Source organism: Hippocampus guttulatus, chromosome 21 (assembly GCF_054856545.1).
Source record: "Hippocampus guttulatus isolate MCC_2025c chromosome 21, RoL_Hgut_1.0, whole genome shotgun sequence".
NCBI lineage: Eukaryota > Metazoa > Chordata > Actinopteri > Syngnathiformes > Syngnathidae > Hippocampus > Hippocampus guttulatus.
This window is the reverse complement of record NC_141281.1, coordinates 6535699-6559633: the sequence shown is the minus strand read 5'-3', so window position 1 is coordinate 6559633 and position 23935 is coordinate 6535699. Positions and strand designations below refer to the sequence as shown.

At 44.1% G+C, this 23935-nt stretch overlaps 1 protein-coding gene across 1 annotated transcript in view; it reads right to left on the bottom strand.

Annotated features, from left to right (window-relative positions):
- The window catches only part of kcnh2b (potassium voltage-gated channel, subfamily H (eag-related), member 2b), a 46860-nt gene extending 24916 nt beyond the window's left edge, over positions 1-21944 (bottom strand). Inside the window, exons 1-2 of the mRNA XM_086102215.1 lie at positions 21668-21944; positions 21370-21581 (exon numbers count right to left, since the gene is read on the bottom strand). Coding sequence (XP_085958341.1) covers positions 21370-21581; positions 21668-21761 — 306 coding nt within the window. The 5' untranslated portion in view covers positions 21762-21944. The remainder of the gene's footprint in view (positions 1-21369; positions 21582-21667) is intronic.
- Between the last annotated feature and the right edge of the window lie 1991 nt (positions 21945-23935).

Below are 23935 nucleotides of genomic sequence, written 5' to 3'. Positions count from 1 at the left end.
AGACCAGCGCAAGATGGTGGATCTGGAAATGGTGGGAGGGCTTGCGCTGCTGTGGGAGTGGTCGCAGACAATTACAATCATGGTCAATCGAAGCTTATCCTTTCATTCCTTTTGAATGTGGCATGCTACTCGGGCACTAGAGTCTCACGGAAACGCATCTGCACCATGAAGTTGACAGTTGGAAACCACCCACCACCCCGATGATTTGTGTGGCCACCATCGGTGTGCGATGATTTCAAAAACATAAAAGACCTGGTCTGAGCAGACTTTCTGCAACCAAACTGGTAAACACAACGCAAGGCGAATACAAAAATCCGGAATCGCCGGCATTTAAGCCATGGCACAGATGTACAGTCTCAAAAAATAGAGCCCTTGAATGTCATAAGAGCCACTTAATCAGGATAAATGGTCGACTGTTTATATATATATATATATATATATATATATATTTTTTTTTTCAATGTGCATTCACCTACATAGGTATCGACACAAGATCATATATCAATGTAATGAAAAGTTAACCACTCATCCGAACATATTGATGACCGCATTGGGGATAATTGTGGCTTCATTATCTTTGTCCAAGGATACTTCAACGGCACTTGAGGGGCCCGGGGATGTTCCTGCACTTTCATCAGTCAATCTTTTGGTTGTTTTAACTCAAATCAATTGCCTAAGTGCTTCGAGGAAAACAGTCAATGTCCAAACACTTCCAGTTATGGAACAAACCATCCATATTATATGAAGAAAAAGAGAGAAGGAGGCTGCAAAGCTGGATCATGAACCTCTTACAGCTAAGCTCCTCATTAAACACGTATTGCCGTCACAGCCGGGGGAAAGAAACAAAATCCTTTTTTTTTTTGATACTCAACTTCTTGTAATAATAATCAGATGTACTGCGCAGGTGCATGTGTTCCAGTAGTAGACTTACACATACACACAATGTCTTTTCAAAGTGTCTTCCGTGATAGTTTTTGATCAAGTGGGACTTTAGTTTGGGCTTAGACAGGAGTGCCCGCAGTGATCTATGATCAATTATAGTATGGATTAACGGCTTTGGTTTGGGATAACGTTGGATATTTCACAGCCGGGCTGTGGTCTTTTCCATCAGGGAGTCAGCAGCTCCCCTCCCTGGCCAGGAAGTCACAACGCAACATTATTCTTGTCCGATTGTAGTCAGGGGACAAATCAATCAATGACCTCTTCTTTGCAACCTAGTTATTCTTGGACGATTATGGTGACGATGATACAGTAGAGCCATAAGAAGCACAATCCTTTCACTCATGCTTCAGGATCATAAAAAGACGAGGTAAAACTCCAACACTTAGCAGTTAAACTGTATTGTGCTTCTATTTGAGACTTGGAGTGACAGAAAGCTGAATAAGCCGCGTACATTTTCTGTTCTCTAAAGAAGCACTTAGACAGCTGGTGACATCTGCTCGAGATGCGACGCTCGTACCCTGAAATGTATTCTGCGTTCAAGGAGATGCATGACGCAATTGTTCCCATCAATTAAAATAGTTTTGTGCTAGGATTTGCCTCAACTACCCTGAAGCTCCTCATGAATACAGCCCTGTTGCAACCTGCGCGTTTCCGACGGTGTTCGCGTCACATGAAAATAAGATAAGATAAGATATCCTTTATTAGTCCCACACTGGGGAAATTTACATTGCTACATACATGAGCCATTGCTCATCCCGGTGCCCCCCTTGCTGCAGGGCACGCGGACTAAATAAGACATTGTGTTACTATGACAACCAGGGACAGACCTCGGGCATAGCTGGAGATACTGCGAGTATGAAGGCATGATTGACCCCACGGACACAATCAAGGCTTCAATTGTGTTTTCAAGCATTCAAAGTCACTCAGGAACAACCGTAAGCATACATAAAGATGATGTCTCCGGGATCATATCATCATTTTTTTTTTCCAAAGGGCACATCAGTATTAGCCAAATACATTACGGTGATGGATGAACCGTGTTGTTCCCAGATGAAGTCGTCGTCCATCATTGTGCTTCCGAAAAAAATGAACGGATCGTTTCCAGCGTGGAAGTAAATGTGAAGGGCACCTGCCTCCCTCTATCATCCTGGCTAATGACTTCACATTCAATTACATCAACTCTACACCGGTCGGTTTTCGAATTAAGAGGGTGTAATATTTAATTCCCTCATATAATTGCTAAGCGGCAGTTTGTCATGAGTGAACGCGAGCGGAACTCATACCCGTGCGTTTTGTTATTGCAGCGACCCGACTTGAACTCGGACATCCATCATGCGCGGTTTAATCGGCAATATTGGACTTCCAATTCATATCTGATGAAAACGAGATGAAAACTGAGTGAAGACACGTCTCAAAGTGAAGCTAATCTATTTGTGTCGCTTTCCAAATGAGTCATAAATCATTTTCCCACTTATTCTAATGACTCAGCATCGCAACATGTGCCATCACTTGTGATTAAAGTGAAGGGAGACTTTTTTTTTAGTATAATGAACCTCACATATTAAGCAATGGTGAATTTGCTTGTTCATGGATTTCTTTAGTTTTTTTTTTTAGTGGGGGGGGTGGAACCTATCCTCCATTCTTTGCTGAATAATTCAGTTATTTGCATCTTTTTGCCCCATCTGATGGCAACTCGGTGCTAAGAAACACCTTGAAGTGAGGGAAGGCGCTAAATATGGTCTCATTTTGTCATTTGCCACCATCTTGTGGCATCTATTGGCCTGTCGGCAATTCTAGACCCTTTTGGGAGGAGGGGTCAATTATTCAGAGATATAACTGTTTTCGTGGCAGGCTTTGGTCTCTGTCCCCCAAGAATAGCAGATTTTTATCAGTCCACGGTGATAAATATAATTTAAATGAACGGTTAATCAAGAGCTTTTGTTAAAATATCAGTCCAATGAGCATGTTTTGCCGCAGTGTGACACGCTTCTTTAAAAACATGGGGGTGGATGACTTTCTTTTTTTTTGTTCAGTGTTTGTTCCTGGCTATTACACACTCTCATTATGTAATGCGGCTAACTAAACTCAAACAGAGTGGTTGAGTGGTGGTCATCTGCGCTACTTTCAGCCACGCTCTGTCGTCTTATAATTGGAGAGAGAATTCACAAATGAACATGTGGAGTGTATTTAATGATGTACATCATGTTCATCTGCAAAACAAGTACAGTACGTACACTACACTTCCCCTTACCGGTCATTTTTGAGGTGAGGTCAGTTTTTATGCGTCCCACTTGACAAAATAAAAAAAATTAAAAATGAATGCCTCTGACCGCCAAATCCACATGCAGTTGAAAATTTGTTTGATGGCATATAATAAAATGGCTGCTGTTAAAGTTCTTATTATATTTATAGAGGTCTGTCTAACGAGTGGACCAGCCTTGATTGATGGCGAATCACAGCCCACGCGATCATGGAATGGGAAACCTCACGGTAACAGAGAGAAACGGCCCCTTTTGGGACAGCTGTTGCTTTGATGGACGCGGGACGGGGCGAGTGGCAGACACAACGGCGAGTCTCAAGCCTGCCGCCGAGCTTAGGTGGAGAAACGCGAGTCCCTCCGTCTGCATTTATAAATCAAACGTTACAGTCAAAGCTGCCGGTGGGGTCCGAGAATTTCAAGAAGTGAAAATTTGCGTGCCAATGTCAAACAAACGAAGCAAGCCAACAACGTGGGTGACAAAACAAGGCTGTAAAACAAAATTCAATTTAGAGGGGAATCAAAATGGGTTGCGGTCTGAAAGCTTTGGTACATACGGATATCTGAGTAAGCAACTATAAAAAAAGTGTATGAGCTTTTATAGACAGTTTTTCCAATAAGAGTAAAAACCTCACGCGTTTGCTCTCACTTGCTTCTGCAGGCTGCAGCAGCAGAGTTTTCACTCTGTCACAGTAAATGAGAGTGTGAATGATTGACTCTAGATATACTAAAGCAATCCGAGGTATGGTCCATGTTTTGTCCAATTTCAGTTTGTGGTTGTTTTTGTGCTCAAGTCAAACCAATAAAAATGTTGCTTTGGTGCCATCTAGTGGCATATTTATGCCAAGCAATTATGTTGAGATGAATTGTAGAGCTTCATTTGGACAAAGGTTGTGCTGTGCCACCATCATATGGCATCTGTAAACATATTATAAACCGTTAGTGGGGAATCAAAACTTGTGAGTTTTTGCTATTTTTGTGGCCTTTCCGGTCCACTGTAACAGCAAATTTGTCGCATCAACCCTTCCTATACCAAGCACATAAAATTAAGTGGCTAAACTGTAAATGCGAGAGAGTTTAAAACCAGACGGTACTTTGAAATGTCACCGATTTTGGGAGAGGGCAGTATGAGGCGACAAGAATGAACAATGAGCTGTGAAAAGAACAGAAAAGACGAACGAGCCCATATTCTTTTCCCTCCCATACTTGCCACAGTGACAGAGGGCGAGTCGTGACTGCTCTGTAATCATTAATAAAACAATGCATGCTCCCATTCAGCCCTATAGACACATTCATCTCGACAAAGATATGTTTGGCAGGTCGGAGGCCATTACCGCATCGAACTATATGTTTGCCTACGTGGATTTGTGTGTGTGAGAGAGAGTGAGAGCTACCGAGGACAAGTTATCACGATCTGCACAGTGTAGGAGGCGGTGAGACGAACCGCTGGATGGATTCTGAGAGGGTCTTGACCGCTATCACTGCATGCCGTTATTTGTGTGTGCACACGTGTGTGTGTGCGCGCTCGTGTGTGTGTATAGGTGTGTTCAAACACCTTTTCTTGTTCCCATCACCACCTCTGTCATCTGAGGCCGATGGTCGTTGACACACACAAAAAAAAGATTCAGCACCTCATACCTCGGAGACACACACACGCACACACACACCGGGTGAAGCGTGAGCAGGTTGGTAATTAAATCGTGCTAGCGTTTAATTCCATTGCCTGTCTGCAGGTTTCATCCTTCCTCGTTTGGGTTTCATTTATGACAGTTCAGGTGCAGTCCTAAAATAATATGCGGGGGTTCAACATGGGTTCAAAGCGCCATTGACGTCATACCATACATCCATTTTCTATATTGTGTCTCATCACTACAATGATTGCTGAGTTGACGCATATCCCAGTGTAGTCTCCCGTTTTCCTGGAAACTTGGAAGATTTTAAGTCCGGCAAAAATGTCAAGGATCGGAATGTCATGTGTGGCTTTGCTTCAATGTGTTAGGCCTCCTCTTTGCCGTTTTTTGTGATGCTACCACGCACCGGTACCACGATGATGAACATCAAAACGGAAATTGGAATAGGGAGTCCAATTTATTGTTTCCAGAGAGAGATAAATAGCACGTTCAAAATTGTACGGGTGTTTTCCTGCACTCTAGGCAACAGTGTATTTCTCTTACGGCCCTAATTCCAATTTGGTGCGGTGTTGTTACGTGTGGGCGTGTAGCTCAACCTCTAAAGGAGATTTTGTAAACATTTTTTTTGCCTGGTGGAAGCATCAAGAAGAAGAGCTTGATTTATCACTGAGCCACACCAGCGCTGTTAGCGTGAGGTCTTCCGGCAGAGCACAAGCGAGGCTAATTTGTCTGGCTGCAAGAGCAGAATGATGCGCAAGGTATTGTGAGGAGAATTGCTTTGTTGTTATGAAATCAGACTAAAGTGTTTACCACCTCGTTTGGGTCTATAATTCTAAAACTCATCACATTTTAGTAGTCAGGAGTGGTCAGGAGTGGCCCGGCTTATTTGGAACACCTCTACTCGATTGCAAACGTCAACTGCAATGGTGTTTTTTTTTTTTCCAATGATATTAAGACCTCACTGACATAGAGAATGCAAACAGAGAATTATTCTTTTTCTTTGCCCGGCAGAATTACTGATCGTAATGTAGCCACTTGTCCTATATTTTGCAGCAATCCATCTTTTAAGCAAAGTATTTCTTTTTTTTTTTTAATACCTGGAGTCCGCCCAATTTGACTTCTGCTGTAGACGAACACTTTTAGTTGCAGCCGCTATTCCGTGAAGAGCACTGGACAGGCTTAGAGAACACGTCAAAATCAATTTCAAAGTGGATATACCTGAGGTTTCGCTCATGAGCAGCAATATTTCATCATCAAGCTACCATAAATGGACGCTGCGTGTGTGGGAAGAGAAGACAATTTAAGGGAGACGGGAGAGTCTTGATTTATTTGCCCAGAGTGCTGATTGCTACAGTCAAGGGCATTGCTAGTAAAGGTGATGGAGGTGGATGGCTCACAACTTTTTGTTTCTCTCTCTCTCTTTTTTTCTCACACTCTCTCTTTCACCCCCCCCCCCCCCCCACACACACACGCGCACACACACACAGTCATGATCAGACACACCTGGAAACTGCCAACATACCTTTTCCCATAGGCAAGAAGAAAAAAAGGTGGCGAGTGGACAATGGAAAAAAAAAAAGCAATTTGTCTTGGATGTAATTACTGATTTATTTTGCCTCCCTTCAGTCCACCGAAGAGGCGCATTGTGTGTGCTGCCTGCGACGAGATGAATGAGAATGCGGCATGTATCTGATGTGGAAATCGAAAATTACCCGAAACAATAACAGCAGCAGCAACACATCTGAACAAAAGAAAAAAAAATGAGTGGACTGGACAAAAAGCAATGTAAGAGTAGGATGAACTCCACAAGTGTGCTTCGGTGTTTTATTTTTTTTTCTCCTTTGACTTTTTGTTATGCCACCACAGTGACATCAAAGTGTGGGGGGGGGGGATGACCAATGGAAGTTAGGTGAAGTAGGAAAGAGATAACTTTCCTGAATGCAAGGAGCACAAAGGATGTTTGAGAGAGTTACAGTTGGCTATGAGAGTGTTTCAAGAGAATGTATGAGAGTGTCTGTAGTGTGTGAGAGAAAAAAATAGAAGTGGCATGAGAGAAATTCAGTAGTGTGTATGAGAGCATTTCAGTTGAGCTTATGACAGAATTTTAATTGTGTGCGTGAGAGAGAGAGAGAGAGAGAGAGAGAGAGAGTGTCAGTTATACATGAGTGTTTGAGGTGTTCAAATGATTGTGCTGTTCAAAGAGCAACAAACCTCTGTCTGTCATTGGATCTGCATGTAGTGATAAAAATAGTGTCCTTTGCAAGCAGAAAAAAAAAACGAGACAAGTACTTTTATAGACATTCATCTCTATTTTTGGTCCACACACACACACACACACACACACACACACACACACACACACCTTTTTGCTGTCCACTCTTCATTTGTGGGACTTCTCTCCCTCTTTTCTGTCACTTTCACTCATGCCATATCGCCAGTAGAACAGCAGCTGAATCACACAAATAGCACTTTGGAAATGTCCGCAAAAAACGACTCCAAACACAACCTAAAGGACAACCTGCACCAAAATACCAAAACAAGACACAAACACGATTGCTTGTGGAAAACCATCATGGAGTCGTTATGGTATAACTGGAGTGGGATATATATACAGTATATATATCTATATATCTGTTATCTATATGAAGATTACTATAACCCCCACCCACCCAGATATACTTTAAGAAGATATATGGTCTACGTAAAAATACTAAAATGGTCCAGATGTTTTTATTAAACCACTTGACAAAATAAAATGGAGTATATTCAACACATTTCTTTTCTTTTTGTCCACTGCGGAATGACAGAAAGACATGTTCATATGCCTCAACTGTCTACAGTAAGCTAGAAAGGAAATTATTTTTCGATGATGCACAAAAAGGATTTAGGGCTGAAGGATGTTCTCCTACGTTCCTCGACGTCAACATGACAAGCGACTATCAGTGATGAGGTCAAAGGTCACATGTCCCGGAGGCCAGACTGAGGATGAACGTAAATGCATACACATGCATTGTAATATGCAGAGCATGTATTTCCCTGATTGCGCAATCTGTCTCTCACACACACACACACACACACACTTGTCTCACACCCTCACACTTTTCATTTTCTGATCATGTAATCAGCGGGGAAACACAGACACATGCACAAAACAGAATCCCCCCCCCCCCCCCAACTCACCTCCTGAGCCACGAGGGAAGATATCCGGACAGCCCGCCGGACCCTGGTGTTTCTCCCTCCCTCTTGAGGGAGGCTGTCCCTCCCGCTCAGTGACACCTCGCTCATCTGATCGGCCCAGGACCCTCGGCCCAAGGGCACGGCCGCGTCCCGTCGGACTTCGCCCGTGCCTCCCCAGCTGCCCCCCCGTGCCCGCCCGCCATCTGCGCTTCCCCGTCCTGCCACTCCGTCGGCTGTCCTCCCCTCTCCGCTCCCTCCCAAAGGTGGAAAGTGCAAAGTTGGCACGAAAGTCAGCGCCGTCTCCGCACCTCCGCCTCCTCCCCTATCGCTGTTAAGGCTCCTTTGGTTGGTCCCTCTTCTTCGCTTCTCTCGTGCTGGGTCTCCTCTCTGTCTCCCAGTACCTGTCACCCTGAGTCTTGGGAAGTCTTAGCGGGTTGCTCGAGGATCACGCTCGTATCAGATCCACAGCTGTGGCTTTCAGTGAATGCTCAGACTCACTGCTGCTGCTGCTGTTGAGACTTCTCTCCGCTCAGCTACCCCCCCCCCCCCCCCGCCCCCCACCCACTTCGGCTGTGCAACCTCCCTCCCGCCTCCCCCTGTGTCGCTCTCTCCGTCGGTAAAGCTCTCTTGCTTTCTCTCTTTACAAAGGATCACCGCCTCCTTTTAGGAGCTCGTGAAGACAAAGCTCTTTTTTGTTTTTCTTCATTTAGTGGTACCTTAATTCACACTGTGTCGGATAAATAACACAATCAGTGATAATGTGCTGTACCTATAAAGTGTAAATACTGTACTTTGAGACAAGTCAGACGTCACAACAACAATTTTAGGCGACTTAAGCTACTTGAGCTTGTTTCCTATATTCCTGCTAGTTTACCGGATACTTTTTATCGGATGCTTTCCACCGTTTTCAGTTGACTACAGTTAGAGCAGACCGTCCTTCATGAATCACTACTCGACATTTTCACACAATCGCTGCCAGCTACCGACCGCTAGCCCCTCCGGCCTCTCCAGGTTAACGGCACAACAGTCGCGATCGGTCTTTACGCCGATTTGGTTTTAATAAGACCTGGGGTCTGACCCATTATCGTGCTACGGGCTGCGTTGACAAGGATTTTACCTCTCTGACCGTCTCTGATAATGGACGGCCGAGCCAAAGCCTCAGTGATTGTGATGGTATGATAGCCGATAAAGAAGCAACCTGATGCCTGACACATATGGAGAGGCAGCTGGTTGAGTAAAATATATGACCTGAGTAGATTACTCGTACTGTATATTCATTTCTGTTCCGTACAGTACGTCTCTCTCTCTTGCATGTTCTCTCTAAGCCTCGGTGATTAATGTATTAAAACATGCATAAGGGTAGCTTATGTTCAACGTGTGGTGAGAATGTCTCAAACTGAATATTTGGCATGCAGAAATGTTATCGTTCTCAAGCTATGTCAAGTGAGCACAGTGCCAGCTGAGAGGTGACGCCAATAGAATGTCATCAAGTGGAAATATGTAAACATTTTACACAATCGTATCTAATAAAATCCCTCGGTCTGTCCACCGTGACGTTCCTCTCCGATACGCTCAGCATCTTTCTCTCCTGACATTTTCCTGCCTCGCTTCTCATTACTGAGCACGCAGCTGGATAACGTGTGTGTTAGGACATTTGTGTTGGAGAGTGTTTTACATCCTCAACCGGGATTATGCCACCGGAGCTTTTTTTTTTTTTTTTTTTTGCATCTCCGTGTCACTTGCTTGAGTGTGTTTCCCTTTTAAGCCTCCCGTTTTACACTCTACAATTTTTACGGCTGAGCCTTTCCAACTAAATCATGTCAAAGCAGGTTGTAGCATTTTTAGCATTCGGACATTTCACTTTGCGCTCTATTATTTACAGAGGCTCCAGCGCACTCAATGGCGACGGTTGACACTTGCAATGGTGCTTAATTACAGGCAACGAGAATCCTAACACATCCTTCCCTCGAGGAAGCATCCTTAAAATTGTTTAACGCAGACTAATTAAAATATGACATAAATACCACTTGAAACATGACTGACAAATGAAAAAAAGAAGTTCTCCATTCCAAAAACGCAGACATTTTGGACTGCTGATTAGAAACACTGCATTTGATCAAATGTAATCAGCTAAAACGTTGAAGCTAGCAAAAATGCTTTGATGGCTTCTGACCGTCGCATTGCCTGTTCACAAATGTCAAATCGAGTACGGTTCTTGTTGCCGTCCAAAAACACCCTTCAGTTAATAATTGTGATGAATGTATGTAAAATACCAGTCATACAATAAAATAATCAACAATGCGATTCTTTATCTGACCGCACGTGTCAAATTGACACGTGAAAAACGATCAATCAAAAGCAGTTTAACGCGTGCTGACGTGTTGACTTCCATCACACAAGCCAATCATTGATCTTTAGCAAGCCATGCATCACACCGATCCCGTGGAAGCCTCCTTCTTTGGCGGTAGGTTATGATTCAGAGCAATTGCTGCGTTACCTTTTGCTGACCTAGTTTGTGTCAGTCGAGGTGTGTGTGTGCGCTTATTTGTGTTGATGCACGTGAATGTACATATATATTTATATACCGGTACATGTATGAGTCACACGGTCTGTTTCTCAAACATGCATTTCGCTCTCCTTTTTCTTTGACGCATCCAATGAGGAGTAAAATAAAATATCTAATGGCTTGAAAATAGTCTTTGATGAATCGCACTGAGAATAGTCTTCGTGTTTTATGAGTCTCATTACCAAACCAAAATTGTTCCAGGCGCAGCAGCGTGTGTTTGTGAGACACTGACAAGTTCTGGTAATTATCCCGAGTGAGGGCTTTGCTGGCGCTGCATGAACGGGGACCACGGAGCGCCTCGCTCGGAGCAGTTGGACATTCACACACACACACACGAACCAACACATGGCGCAATTCTCATGAGCAGTTTGTTACTGAAACTAGTACACATAACGCAGTAGAAGCCCATTTATTTTAGGTTAAAAGGACTTAAAAAACACACACACACACACACAAACAACTTTTATAATTGTATTCAAGAACCCGATCAAACATGACATCCTAACTTTAAAGTCTTTATGGCCTTATGGCTTGATACAGCCTTTTGGTATTCAACATGAAAGTATAGTTTGATGGGGATTGGTGGTATAATGGAAGAAAACATGGCTATGTCCACCTTGCTGATGCGCACGGGTTAATACAAACCAACTGGTGTATTTGGTCAGAGGAAGGTCAACGGCAGAAGAGGCAGCAGGGTCATGGGCGCTCATGCCACCTTTACGAAAAGGTGCTAACATTAATGCCATTCGAAAGAGCTCGCGAGAAGAGTTGTATATTCCTGGAGCAGAGGGCACCACAGCATCCGCAATGCAGCCGGTCACCACATTTGCTCGACTAAAGAGAGCCACAATTTTAACAGTCTATTTATTGGACTGGCAGTAGGTCAAACTGTCAAACTTGTAGGAAGACAGTGAGCAAAGGTTGTAGGAGAATTAGGGTGCCCGTCAGTCATGACGACTTCTACTATTATCGATATGCAGTCATGTAGTCATCATGCAGATATTGTGGATCACTGAAGATATAACCAGTGATGAACCGAATCAGTTGATGTGCTCGCTCTTTTAGAGTCAAACACTGAATGTGCAGTCAATATGAAATACTCAGACAATAGACTATCCTAATAGCAGACAAGAAAATTTTCGTGGCAACAAACTTTTCAACACGGCTTGGTTGTCACTGACATCTTCCATCACCTGGATTATTCACTCTTCCCTTTTATGTCTGTTCTCACCTCTGCACGAAAACCGAAGTTAACCGTGGCACTTTTGCAGAGTGGAAGAAATTCATCTCGAATCACAAATATGATGGCGGCTCCCTGCTCTCCTTTTCTATTACCATGCTCAGATGACTCCCGGTCATCAGTCTTCCGCAGGGCGGAGATAGAGAGCAGGCATATTCGCTATCATGCCGTCTTGGCAGAATTAGAATTGAGCGCAGCCACAGGGGTGACTAAATCCTCAATAATAGTTCAGCAAGTCTTGAAATGGAGATGAGACCATTTGATGGTGTGCAAAATCACAGCCAGATAAGAAAACGCACTAGGCCAACATTTTTTTCCCCATCCATTCACTTCTAAAAAGAAGGCAAACTATCAATGTTCCTAAAAAAGAAGAAAAAAAGACAAGCTCACCCATCAGCAGTTTGTAGCTACAACAATGCTAGTGTTGCATCTCACAAAAAGAGCGGTCAACCGTATTTAATTCGCTGAGGAGGACGATTTACACAATCACAATGTCAGGTACTACCTCGCTGCCTTGTCAAACGCCCCCTGGGTCGTGGCTGAAACGGGCTCTGTGATAGATGACGTGTGGCTGCTGCTGCTGCAAGAGCGTATCTTTACCCGCTTTTGTGTGTAAACTGAGGAAACAGTGTTTCAAATAAGCTACGTTGGCATACCCACGTAATGGTTGTGAGAAAATATTGCCAAAAATATTTTTGTATTGCTTAGAGTTGGCTTCATTTGGGGGGGGGGGGGGGGAGTGGAGCCGGCCAACTTCCCGCAGTGATTTAGTTTCCAAAGAAACGTCTTGGAAGGACCTTGAGAGGTTAAACCTTTTGGAGGCTTATTCTGAGACTTAATTGACTGTGTGAAGAAAAATGGCTTCAACTGAAATCTGTTTCCGACCGTATGTGTCACAACGCACAACTTATATTGATTAAATGGGAAACTGGTATGACTTTGTTTCATCACCTTGATCGTCCCGTATGGGCACTCTTAAAAACATAATAAATGTGACAGACAGAGGACCGGTCCAATCACTTTTCATTTTTAAGTCGCCTGCTTTGTTCCAAATTGTTGCTATCAGCTTTACTTTTTTTCAGATGAATTTCTGGCATGTTAAAACGTGGCAATGGAAATGCTTTAGGGCATTTTTTTTTCATTTCGATATATACATTTCTGTTTTTGAGTACTTGAAAAATTCAAAAATAGAAATGGCCCAGAATGTTTCCCATCCATGAAAAAAACAAAACAAAACGAAAAACATGTACGCTCAAAGACAAACACGCTCTCCTTCCACGAGCTTGCTTATAAAAAATGACACCATTACCTTCCTCTCTGAGGCACATGCTGGTGTCCCACTTAATGTTTGCCTATTGCTGATGTCGGCAGTCCCAACCCCGAAGCCCCCCGCCTTTGCATTCTGGGTTGTCCCTCAGTGTTTCAAGGGTGCATGGCTAAATGGAGAAACCCCACTACCGAATTACATACATCGTAATGTGGGAGGGGATTACAGATTCCCAAATATGACACCCAAAGTCACAAGGACAGGCAAAGGATGGCCTTCAAACCGTCCCGTCAGCCACATTAATGATGACCCATTGAGAGCGGATTGATTGAACAAGAAAAATATGAGATACAAAAATGGATTTCCGAGTAAAGGTTAGTCTTTCCTCTGGGGACTGTGGTGGGGACTAAAATCGGGAAGGACGACAAGGATGCCGTGGCAGAGGAGAAAGCTCCAGGGAGGCAGTGGGAGGAGAGCTGGAAGTCAAGGGTTGGCTGAGGGCAATGCGAAGACAAACACGTGGTGTATTAGGTTGGATGAACAGGACGGTGATGCGTGTGGAAAATGCCCGCAGCGGGTCAGCATAAATATTCAGGCAAGAAATGAGTAAAATTAGCAATGAATCCAAACATGTCAAAAACGCTTGGAGTTTCAGGAAAGTGGTTTTACAGAGGTTTATTGTGTTAAGAGAACATGCTAAATCTCCTCCAAACCTTTGTAAAAGAACAGCCTGAAGAAAAACCTCACTTGATCCTCCGAGTGTATGTGTGGGTCTCTAATTCAGGCCAATCAAATAAATCATCTGCGATAGTCTGCAGCTCAGACCAAACAAAATCAGGATACAAAACTGTTTGAATGCATCACTTTAAAGACGATTTCAAAATATGATGGGAGCCATAACACATGCTAACTCCAGTTGGCAACGTGTGATCGGGGATTCAGTCAAAATCACACGCAAGTCACTTTGTGAATAATGGCGGATCAACAGATAAAGGTCAGATATTATTAGGTATCAGGGAATAAATAACACAAGTGCCCAGCTATTAAATACCAACGACAATTTCAGAACAGTGCGGGAAACAGTCGGTCAAGGTGATTGTCACAAGGGCCGACAAATGTAACTGAATGTTGCACATCGCCAATCGTTCTTCCAGCCTCGGATGAAAAATTTGCTTCTGCTCCTGGCCAATTCATTACCGAGCATTTACGTCACAGTACCGCCATGTTACAGCAGCCGTGACAACACAGTGACTCAACGTTCTCATAATGAGACTGCTTGTTCCAATTTATGCTTTTAAACTAGTTGCAGTTTGCAATTCATCACACAAAAGGCGCTTTTCCCCGTATCCAAGTTGACTGTTTTTGTCGCTGGATACTGAAGCCGGAGCCAGAGAAATCCGAATATGGCGATGACTTCCCACAAAAATATTAACGTCATTAATTCCGCTTACAGATGTAATGATTCTCCCAGCTCATTAACTAGGCATCATCTCTGCATATCTAATATAAACAGACATGCACGTTATTTAAACCCTCTCTTCATTTAGAGATGGGCAAGACATTTAGGAAATTTTCTCCAGTGATGCAAAGTCTTTCTGACCTTGATCGTCTGCCGAGATAAATGTCCTTTGGATCACGGGTCGGATTAACCAACTCTAGAGCAAATTTTTTTTTTGGGGGTATTCTGCAGCGATAGCAGTGGCCTGCGTTATCTTCCAATTATTAACCATGTTTTAATAATATTTGTAATCTACTTCATTCAATGCCCTATGATTGACTGGCGACCTCTCCGGGGTATGACGTGGCTCTCACCCAAAATCATATCAGCCAAACCACAAATATGCCCGGGCGGGATCCACTGGCTTTGAATTGTAAAGTCAGTGTGGAACTCGTGTGTAATGTGTGACAGAACGAACACGCACACACACACACACTCAGACACAATAGTGTTGAGCGTTGTGACAGATTGGATGTGACAGTTTTCTTTGCAGGCTGCTCCAGGTGGGGTTGACCTTTTAAGACGATGGGCAAACAGAGGCGACGGAAGAGAGAAATAGGGGGACACAGCAGGACCAAATAGGTGTGAACCGTGGAAGAATAGTGAAACCCCTACGGAGTTAGTGAGGCTACGAAGGATGTGCTCTTTCCAATTGCGAAAATTGAGGGTCGTTAAAAAAAACCCAACCATCTTTTTTATGTTATTGACATTTTTTTAAGACAGAGATAAAATACATTTTTACATTTGATTGAAAAAGAGACCGGGGTTGCTTTCAAGGTTGAACGTCATCCTGTAAAAGGCCCCAGGTCCAATTCGCTGGCACTTGTCTGGTGTCTAAAAGCTCTTCCTGGAAAACACTTGATTTGAAGTGAACGTTTGTCTCCCTTTCCCTTACAAGCGACATGCTACTACACACCATGCGTGCACGTGAACGCCATGAACAAAAAGCGATGACGGGACGCTAAAAAGCACGATATCAAGCTAAAACCATCCCAGGTCATTTTTGAATCCCTTTCGAGACACTCGATGATGATAAAGCATTTCATTTTTAAAGTGCTGATATGACAGACGTTCCCGACAAAACGCCAGCGCTTCCCCTGGAATGACCCGCACCCTGTCACGACCGAGTCAACAAAAATGTTTTACGTAAGCGGTCTCATGGGACTTAATTACAGTATGCTAATAAACACTGCAATCCCTGAGCCATAGTATTTCCCCCGTGTCTGGTGTCAACAACATCGCTATCGCCATCGTAATGCTGAGAATAGCAAGTACAAATGAGATCCGCCACACGTTGTTTTGCTTTCGACGTCTTTTCCACTTCCACTCCACAAACGATGCCGAGCCAACTTGAGTATATTACAGAGCCAAGCGCAGAGAAAAGCTTCCCACAGAGTTTAACTTTTGGCCAAATGAGTTTGCCACTGCCGGTGTTATGCCAAGAATGTCAGCTCTGAGGAGCCAAGCCCAGACTGCAACTCATGACGGGCCGTGCAGGGATCCTCCAACAAATCCCTGTGGTACTCCTGCATGGGGTGGTCATTTTCCTTAATTGGAAAGTGGTGCGCTCAGCAGTTCTCTAGTCAGGAAAATAGCTCACCTAAATATCAACAAGATGGCGATTTTTCACAGCACTGGAATATAAAGAGGCCTGGTGTTATGTGGCCGTCGTATGTTTAGTTTTTTTTTTTCCTGTTCACATTCGCATGTACTGTTGAATTCTCCATTTATCAACGTGATACATTGCACATGTGTGGATTTGTGTAGACCGTGATTTGTTAGCGCACAGATGAACCAGAAATCCTGCATATGTGCGTGAGCATCACAGTGCAAGCTGCTCGTGCAGATGGTCCTCACACAAGCCAATGGGCAGACAATGGAGAATCCCCATCCACATATAATCGCATCTCCTGGCCAAGCTAAGATGAGAACACTGACTGTAATCTGTTGTGGCACCGCCCGTGATTTCAAAAACACATGCTTCTTAAAGTCCAGTCACTGACCACTTTCTTCGGTCGACCTTTTTGAGTCACCTCAGAATTCGGATTCTAATTGAGGAAATTAATTTTTAGCTGCCAAACTGAATTAAGGAATTACTTTCAGTTCACATGAAGTCAAATTTACAAACCAATAAAGACAGCATTGCGACATCTTTTGACTCAGTGGGAAAAAGATGCTTTATTTTTTTCCCCCTTTTTTTTCTGGGTGTTGTCTTCTAAATACAGGACAGCGCAACCCGGGTGGTGTTTACGCTGATATTTCTGCGCGGTTCAAGATCTGAACAAAGGTCAGAGATAACGAGTGGGTTTAAATGGCAGCATCTGCGTCCAGAACCTGTCAAATGACAAGGAGCCGCCACCGCGCTGATCTCGGGAGAGGTTTCGTATTCTCCGGAGGCGCCCGCGGTCGTGCTAAAGGTAATCACATTTGGTGATGTGTGTGTGCGCACGTGTGCGTCAGAGACATAACACAGTGAGTCAGCTATTGATTCCCATTAGGTGTCGACCTTACGGGTGACTTCGAAAGTTCACATCCACTTGCTCGTAAGCACACCGAATGTGTTTGCTTGTGCAAATTTGTGACATCGATGAGGAGAGACGGTATACCAAAATGTCGGTGTTCAACTTCCAAGCAAAGGACTCCTTTTTTTTGTTATCCCCGCAATCAAGCGGTTTGGCACTAGGCAAAAACCAGGCCTTTATGTTTATGCTTCACTTGCATCATCCTGACAACTAACGCTAACTGGATATAACTTTGCAAGATGGACATAATTTTCCAAACCCGTCAGCTGGACATTTTCATGTTCTCCCAGTGCATGAATGCGTTTTCTTTTTCTTTCTACTTCAAAGTGGCATCATCTCATTCCTATTTTCGGATGTAGTATGCAACCTCACAGAGTAATAGCACCTCATGTTTCACAAACTACTAGACGCTATAGCAGTGGGCTTCAACAAAACATGGCGCGTACGCGTATGCTTGTGTGTCAGTGACGGAGCGCTCTGGCTCCGTACTTGGTTCACTCCACTGCCTCTTGAGATGAGCCGGCTTCACCGCCCCGCCCTCCAGCTTGCTAGCGGCATGATGGATTGGGCCGGGACGGGTGCCTGACCGGCTCACTTACCGTACCTGATCTTGCCGGAACCGTCGAACCTCTGGGCATTGATTGTGCGACAGAACAAAAGGGTGCATTTCAGGTAACTTAAATTGAATCTAGAGACCTCTTCCCAGAGATTCAAATTTGCTCTCTGCACACGCAGGGGCCTGCGATTGGCCGATGATCGGTCCAGGGCCGTACCCCGCCTCTGACCCAACTGTGCGGTGAGAAAGGCGGCAGCTCACCCACGATACGAGATGGAGTGTTGAATGAAGCAGACATCTCGAGTAGGCAACATTATGACGATGGCGTAGAAGGGCGACGGAGTTCGAGCTACATCTGCTACATGCAATTTTGGGCCCTAGTGCAAGCGGGTTAGAACGTGTGTGAAGGGAACGTCAACGCGGTCAAACACCGTAATCATATTGCAATTCGGCACTTGGACCCACGCAGTTTCATTTGTATGAAAGCAACAGAAACGGCAAACTTCTCAGTGTTTGTGTTCTCATAAAACTTCACCCCCTCTCTGATTCAATTACCTGTTATGATGAGGAGCCCCGTGATGAATGGGGCCGGGGCAGAGGAAATGGGTCACACCGTGCAACAGTGCGGAGGGATGTGGGGAAGGGGAAGAACAGGGGGGGTGCTCAAGCATAACTGGCAAAGTGATGCAAAAAAAAAAAAAAAATCAAGAACACAGACCGCCAGAGTAGGAAGAAATTTAAAAATGTAAAGGATAAAACGCTGAAGACAATGATGAGTGTTTGCTAACAGGATTGCTTGGTGGACCTGGGTGCCCTCTCAAAAATCATTATTATTTCATCATCCTTCTCCTCCCGAGACATATCTGACAGTGGTTGTTAAAGGTGATTGTTTTACTTGATAAAAACGAAATGCGCATGCCGTCATACTGGACATACAATTGACACAAATGACAGGACAGAGGCTTGCCGCCAATAGCAAAAATCCACGAGTGTTTAGTAACCCAAAAAGTAACCACCTGTAAAAGCCAAGAGATGGCGGCAAAGCACTTTTTTTCCCCAAAACAAAAACAAAAAGTGGACCGACGTTCAGTCAGTCAGTACAATGTGAGCGCATATATCTCGGTTTGCGCTTCAAAGGTCACGGCAGATTATCTGCTCACACGATTAGAGTTGCCTTTTAAAAATCGGAAAAGTTTGACGTGCAAAGCGAAATCCAGGCAACCTTGAAGCAAAGCTACATTGTTCCTGGCAGTTAATTTAGAAGTAATACCGCACACGTGTTAATGATGGAACATTTTCCATTTCAACTCAAATCAATCGTGATTGCCCCGTGGGACAGTGTCATCATGTTCTTACACAGCCCGAGCCCGAATTTACTTTCGAACAACTAAAGTTATATAGAGCGTTGCAAATGGCAAAATCAATGCCTGCTCCATGCATGGGAAACAGAAAGGGAAACAGATTAGGTAGATATAGATTAGCTGGACGACGTTCAACCATTTCAACCCATTTTTTGTTTGCCCATCACTCATGCGCACGAAATGACAAATGTGCGTGATTAACACTAGGAAATCAAAGATTTGGCACACAATAGTACAATACTGAAATGTATTTTTAATTTGAATAGGTTATAATTATCTCCATCACGCTTGTCGGGTGAGAATAGCACTTATTAGTCGTCAGCGCGAGCAGACCGGTGTGAGTGAGAAATCTGCAAAAGAACGATTGGATCAAATCAAAGAATTACAATATGCCTCATCTGAATAATGAGCAGACGTGGTGGAAATATATATGCATGGCTTCAAGACTTCACCGACAAGACGCTTCTTTACTTTGTGGGTCATTGAACTCACATGGGGGAAAACACTCAATCAGTCTGAGGTATTGAGGCGGAGCCACAGCGCAGGCGGCTAAATTACAGTCCTGCAGGTTGACTGTGTCACATGCTTCTCGACTCCATTCCGGCCAATTTAACTGAGAGACCGAGCCACTGGTGCCAGAGCATAGAAGGAGTATTTTTTGTTATGTATTATAGTCAAACATACAATAGCCACATGCTGAAAACATCACCCGGAGAGAGGAAAAAAAAATCACTTTAGCTAACGGGACAAGCAGATTCAAGTACATAACACAGCAGCCTGCCGGTAATATGATGCCTATTATGAGGAGCTTGCTTTCTTTGTTCCAGACGATGCATGCATGCATAAAGGGGTAATAGTAACTAGGGGGGGGGCGAAGTCAAACCAAGCCGCAGTCTTGTCTGTCTCATCCACAGCTCTAAACAGAATAAATGAAGTTATTTTCCTCCAGGTAGACTGAAAGCGGTTTCCATTGTGCAGATGAAAAGCCCACGTTTTCAATTCATTTCTGCCCTAGTTCACAAACACAGTGCTTTGCTGAGACATTGCCAGAAGTGTACGGCTCAACATAAGTTCAATGCTCAGTTCAGCCTTTCAAAAAAAATAAAAAATAAAATAAAATCATGATCTATTTCACAGCTTCCATACGTTTAATGTGTTTTTTTCGACTGCTGGTTGACGTGCTCATATATCTAAACAAAGACGTATCTGAACAACCACAATTAAAATCATGTCCAACTTAACGTGGCTGTTTTGTGCCGCAATCGGGTCACAAATGAAGGCAAACACTGTTCATATTCTGTAAGGATTGAGAGCCCGACTTGTGACTTGTCCACAGAGTACCCTGTGCCGAGGAAAGTCTTCCCATAATGCCCGCTCATGAAACAAATATGCACGATCTATATTCCACTTCACGTAATGATGATGTCACAACAAGTGTTCTTTGTTGAGCTTTCAGTAGCTTGTGCCAGCCCCATACTCCAAATTCAGGAGAATATACATTATCCAACAATATAGGACATAATACAACACTGAACCAAATAAAACGTCATCATCCGACAAACAACTATGTAAAAATGGAAATGGCAAAAAAAAAAAGGCGTTTCAAGGAGTATCTAAATTATTCACTCATATGCAGGGTTCATATTTTGAGAGGCTTTGAAATAAACGTCTCAATGTGATGCTACCACCTTCAGGCCTGGGTTGACATTACAGCTCTGCGCATCCCAAGCAAGCCATATTCTCTGCAGTACACAAATGAATATCCCGCCCCCCCTACCCATATACACACACACACACACACTTTGTTTTGACCTTGCCGTCTGCAACTCGCATACTGTAGCATGATTACATTGTTGTGTTGCGTCATCAGCTCTGGATTATTGTCTGTTGAGAGCGAAAAAAAAAAAAAAGAGCATGATCGGATCAAATCATTCCTATTCCCTCTAGTAACTCCCGATAGACTCTTGCCCTAACAGATGGCTTAACTTAATCTTTAATACTCTCTTCCCCGACCCCTTTCGCTTGCTCATACGAGTTTCTTCAAGGTTATAAAAGGCTGTCAAGTCACATGGATAAAATGTTTTACGAAAACTCAGAATCAGTTTCTCATCACTTTGCTAATTTATCAAGCACAAGGAAAGCAAACACTTTCAAGACATTTCAGCCACAAATGCAAATTTTTTTTAAGTGACCACAGAGCGCACGATCCCGGCTCGTCTCAAACCATTTCACTTCAAAGCTAATGTCATGAGATGTTGTGAGGAGCTTCATCAAACGCAATCTAGGCTAAGACAGCTCATTAGCGGCACACGCTACGTCTCTTTCGCGCATGAGAAAGAAACTCAGTCCTACCTGCGTGACTTTCTCCGTCACATTGTGCGTACGGTCGATGAGTTTGCAAGGCGCGATGATGTCCATCTCCCCTGAGGGCAGGGCGATGAGCGGGTCGGGTTTGAAATCCACAAAGTTCAGGGTGATTTGAGGAATTTTGGAGATGGTACGGTACCGCATGAGGTCAGAGTCTGACGTGGAGTTCAGTATGTTGGACTTACTGTTCACTGCACCTGCAAACGCACAAGGGGGTTAAAATGCCAGACAAAAAAAAGAAAACAAAAATGGCATTTTGTTTTGTAACCACGATGTTTCGCACCAGTGCTTCCCAGTCGGACACTGGCTCTCCGGTTTTTCCGGTCCCAGTCAGGCCTCATGGCCTCGATCTCGTCAACGGAGGACGCGCGCCTCATGCTGTGGAAGCTCTCGCGCGAGCGGCTGCGCGACAGGGAACAGTTGGAGCCGGAGGCGTCCTGGTTGAGGCTGAGGCGATGGTGCGACGCCACGCAAGGAGACGACTGGGTAAGGGGCCCGACCAAGTGGGTTACGTGGTGAGGTCCATGAGGTGGTACGAGAGACACAGATTCCAGTAAAGTGCGGTGGTCCTCCACTAGGTCTTCTGGCCAACTTTGTAGAGCTGATCTTGGAAACAGAAAAAACAAGATGCTTAACTGGGATGCTGAGACTGAATTAGAAACCGCAACCTGCTGTGCTGACAAAGACCACTTATTAAATTTGGAAAGTATTCGCAAATTCACTGTAGCCGCTTTCAATAAAGAAGTATTGCTTTTTGCAATTTGCGCACCGAAGAACTTTGTTGAAATAAGGGTTGGAGCTTCTTTTAGACCAGGGGTGTCAAACAAATTTTTGTCGCGGGCCACATTTTAGTTACCGTTTCCCTTGGAGGGCCGTTATGACTGAAAGCATATAGAGAAGTCAAGAATAACAGTTGATTAAACTCCTGTTTAAGTTCCTATCATGAGGAAGTAAATGCTCAGAATATCTCTCTTATTTATAACATATGAGAGTTAATTTTTTTTGGTTAACAATTTAGAAAGCATCATGAAAGTTGATATGTTTGATCTGCTTTTGCGGACCATATAAAATGATGTGGCGGACCAGATCTGGCCCGCGGGCCTTGAGTTTGACACCAGTGTTTTAGACAGTCCGTCGCTCTGCCTAATCAAAAACTGGTTTCTTACCACATGGCGTCTTAAGACAATTACTCTTTAGGGGGCGTTAACTACTTGTAGATTTTTTCTATTAGCAGCAGGGCTCACTGTCAGTTTACCGAAAAAGTACCGGGAAACTACTCATCAAAACATTGAAACCCTCGCGCATCTTCACGAAAACAAATCTATGAGCTCTACCTGCTTTCACTGACTTGCTCGGAATGATCCGACAGCATAGGGGGAAGGGGCAGGAACTCCCCCAAGCCGAGGGCCTCTTGACAATGGCCGACCGGGTGTCGTGGCAAAGGTGTGGCAGTGGGGATCCGGCCAGACTCTGCGTCATCCAGAGACACTTTACTGTTGGAGAGCGAGCGCAGCAGGGGAAGGCGCAACTTGAAGCCTCTGGGACGACCTGATGAAGAGGGCAAGAAGGTAGCCGTTTGCTTATGGAGGAAAAAAAATTACACAGAAAGGAGAGAGCGATGCGGAGAGGAGATCTGAAGGGAATCGTGTTGAGCCGAAATAGGCTTTGAAGAGGAAATTGCCCCAAAGTTCAGGGCATGACTTGATTAGAAAATAGCAACATTGTGTATGGAACATTGAGTCCACAGACAGTTTAGAAAAAAAAAAACCATTCTGTCAAATGTAATTAAAAACAAACAAAAAACAAAACAGGATTCACATAAGTAATTTTACTTTGCAAATATCAGGCCACCTGTTGTATATGCGGATGAATGGAACACTGATCAAGGTGGATTACACCGATGCTTTTCAATTACTGACTGGATAGCTGCGAGCTTGAAATTCCTCCTCAGACCAAAATCTCAGTTGGGCCGTGTAAGTGATGTGACGCTCCATTCAAATCTTGCGAGTAGCTTCCCGACCGCAACTCTACTTTTTTTTTTCTTTCTTATATGCGTCTCTGCCCCTTCAGTACAGTGCAAGCGACAGTCAAGCCAATAGTTACCAGTGACGAGCCAGGTGGGAAGGCGATGGTTGAGCTCCTGTTTGCCGTCCCGCAATGTCTCCTCGCTCATGACCTCAAAGTTGAGGATGAACATGATCACCATGCCATCTTCGTTCTTCACGGGCACCACATCCACCATACATAGGAAGCACTGACCTGCAGGGGGACACACACATCACGCTCACTTCAACCAATCGCAATCAGTGGAAGCTTTTATCCAGGGCATCTTATCATGGAATGTGAAATTGCATGGCTTTAAAAAAAACAGGCACCTTGTCGCCAAATGGATTACGTGAGCTATTACTGTAGCTTTACCTTTCCCAATTTCAGCCTGCGTCTGAACAAGAATGCAAATGTTGCATACGTTGCATTTTCTGGTGAAACAAAACGGGTGGTCGCGAATGCAAATTTGACGATCCACTTGTGCACCCGCAGCACGTTTCATCGT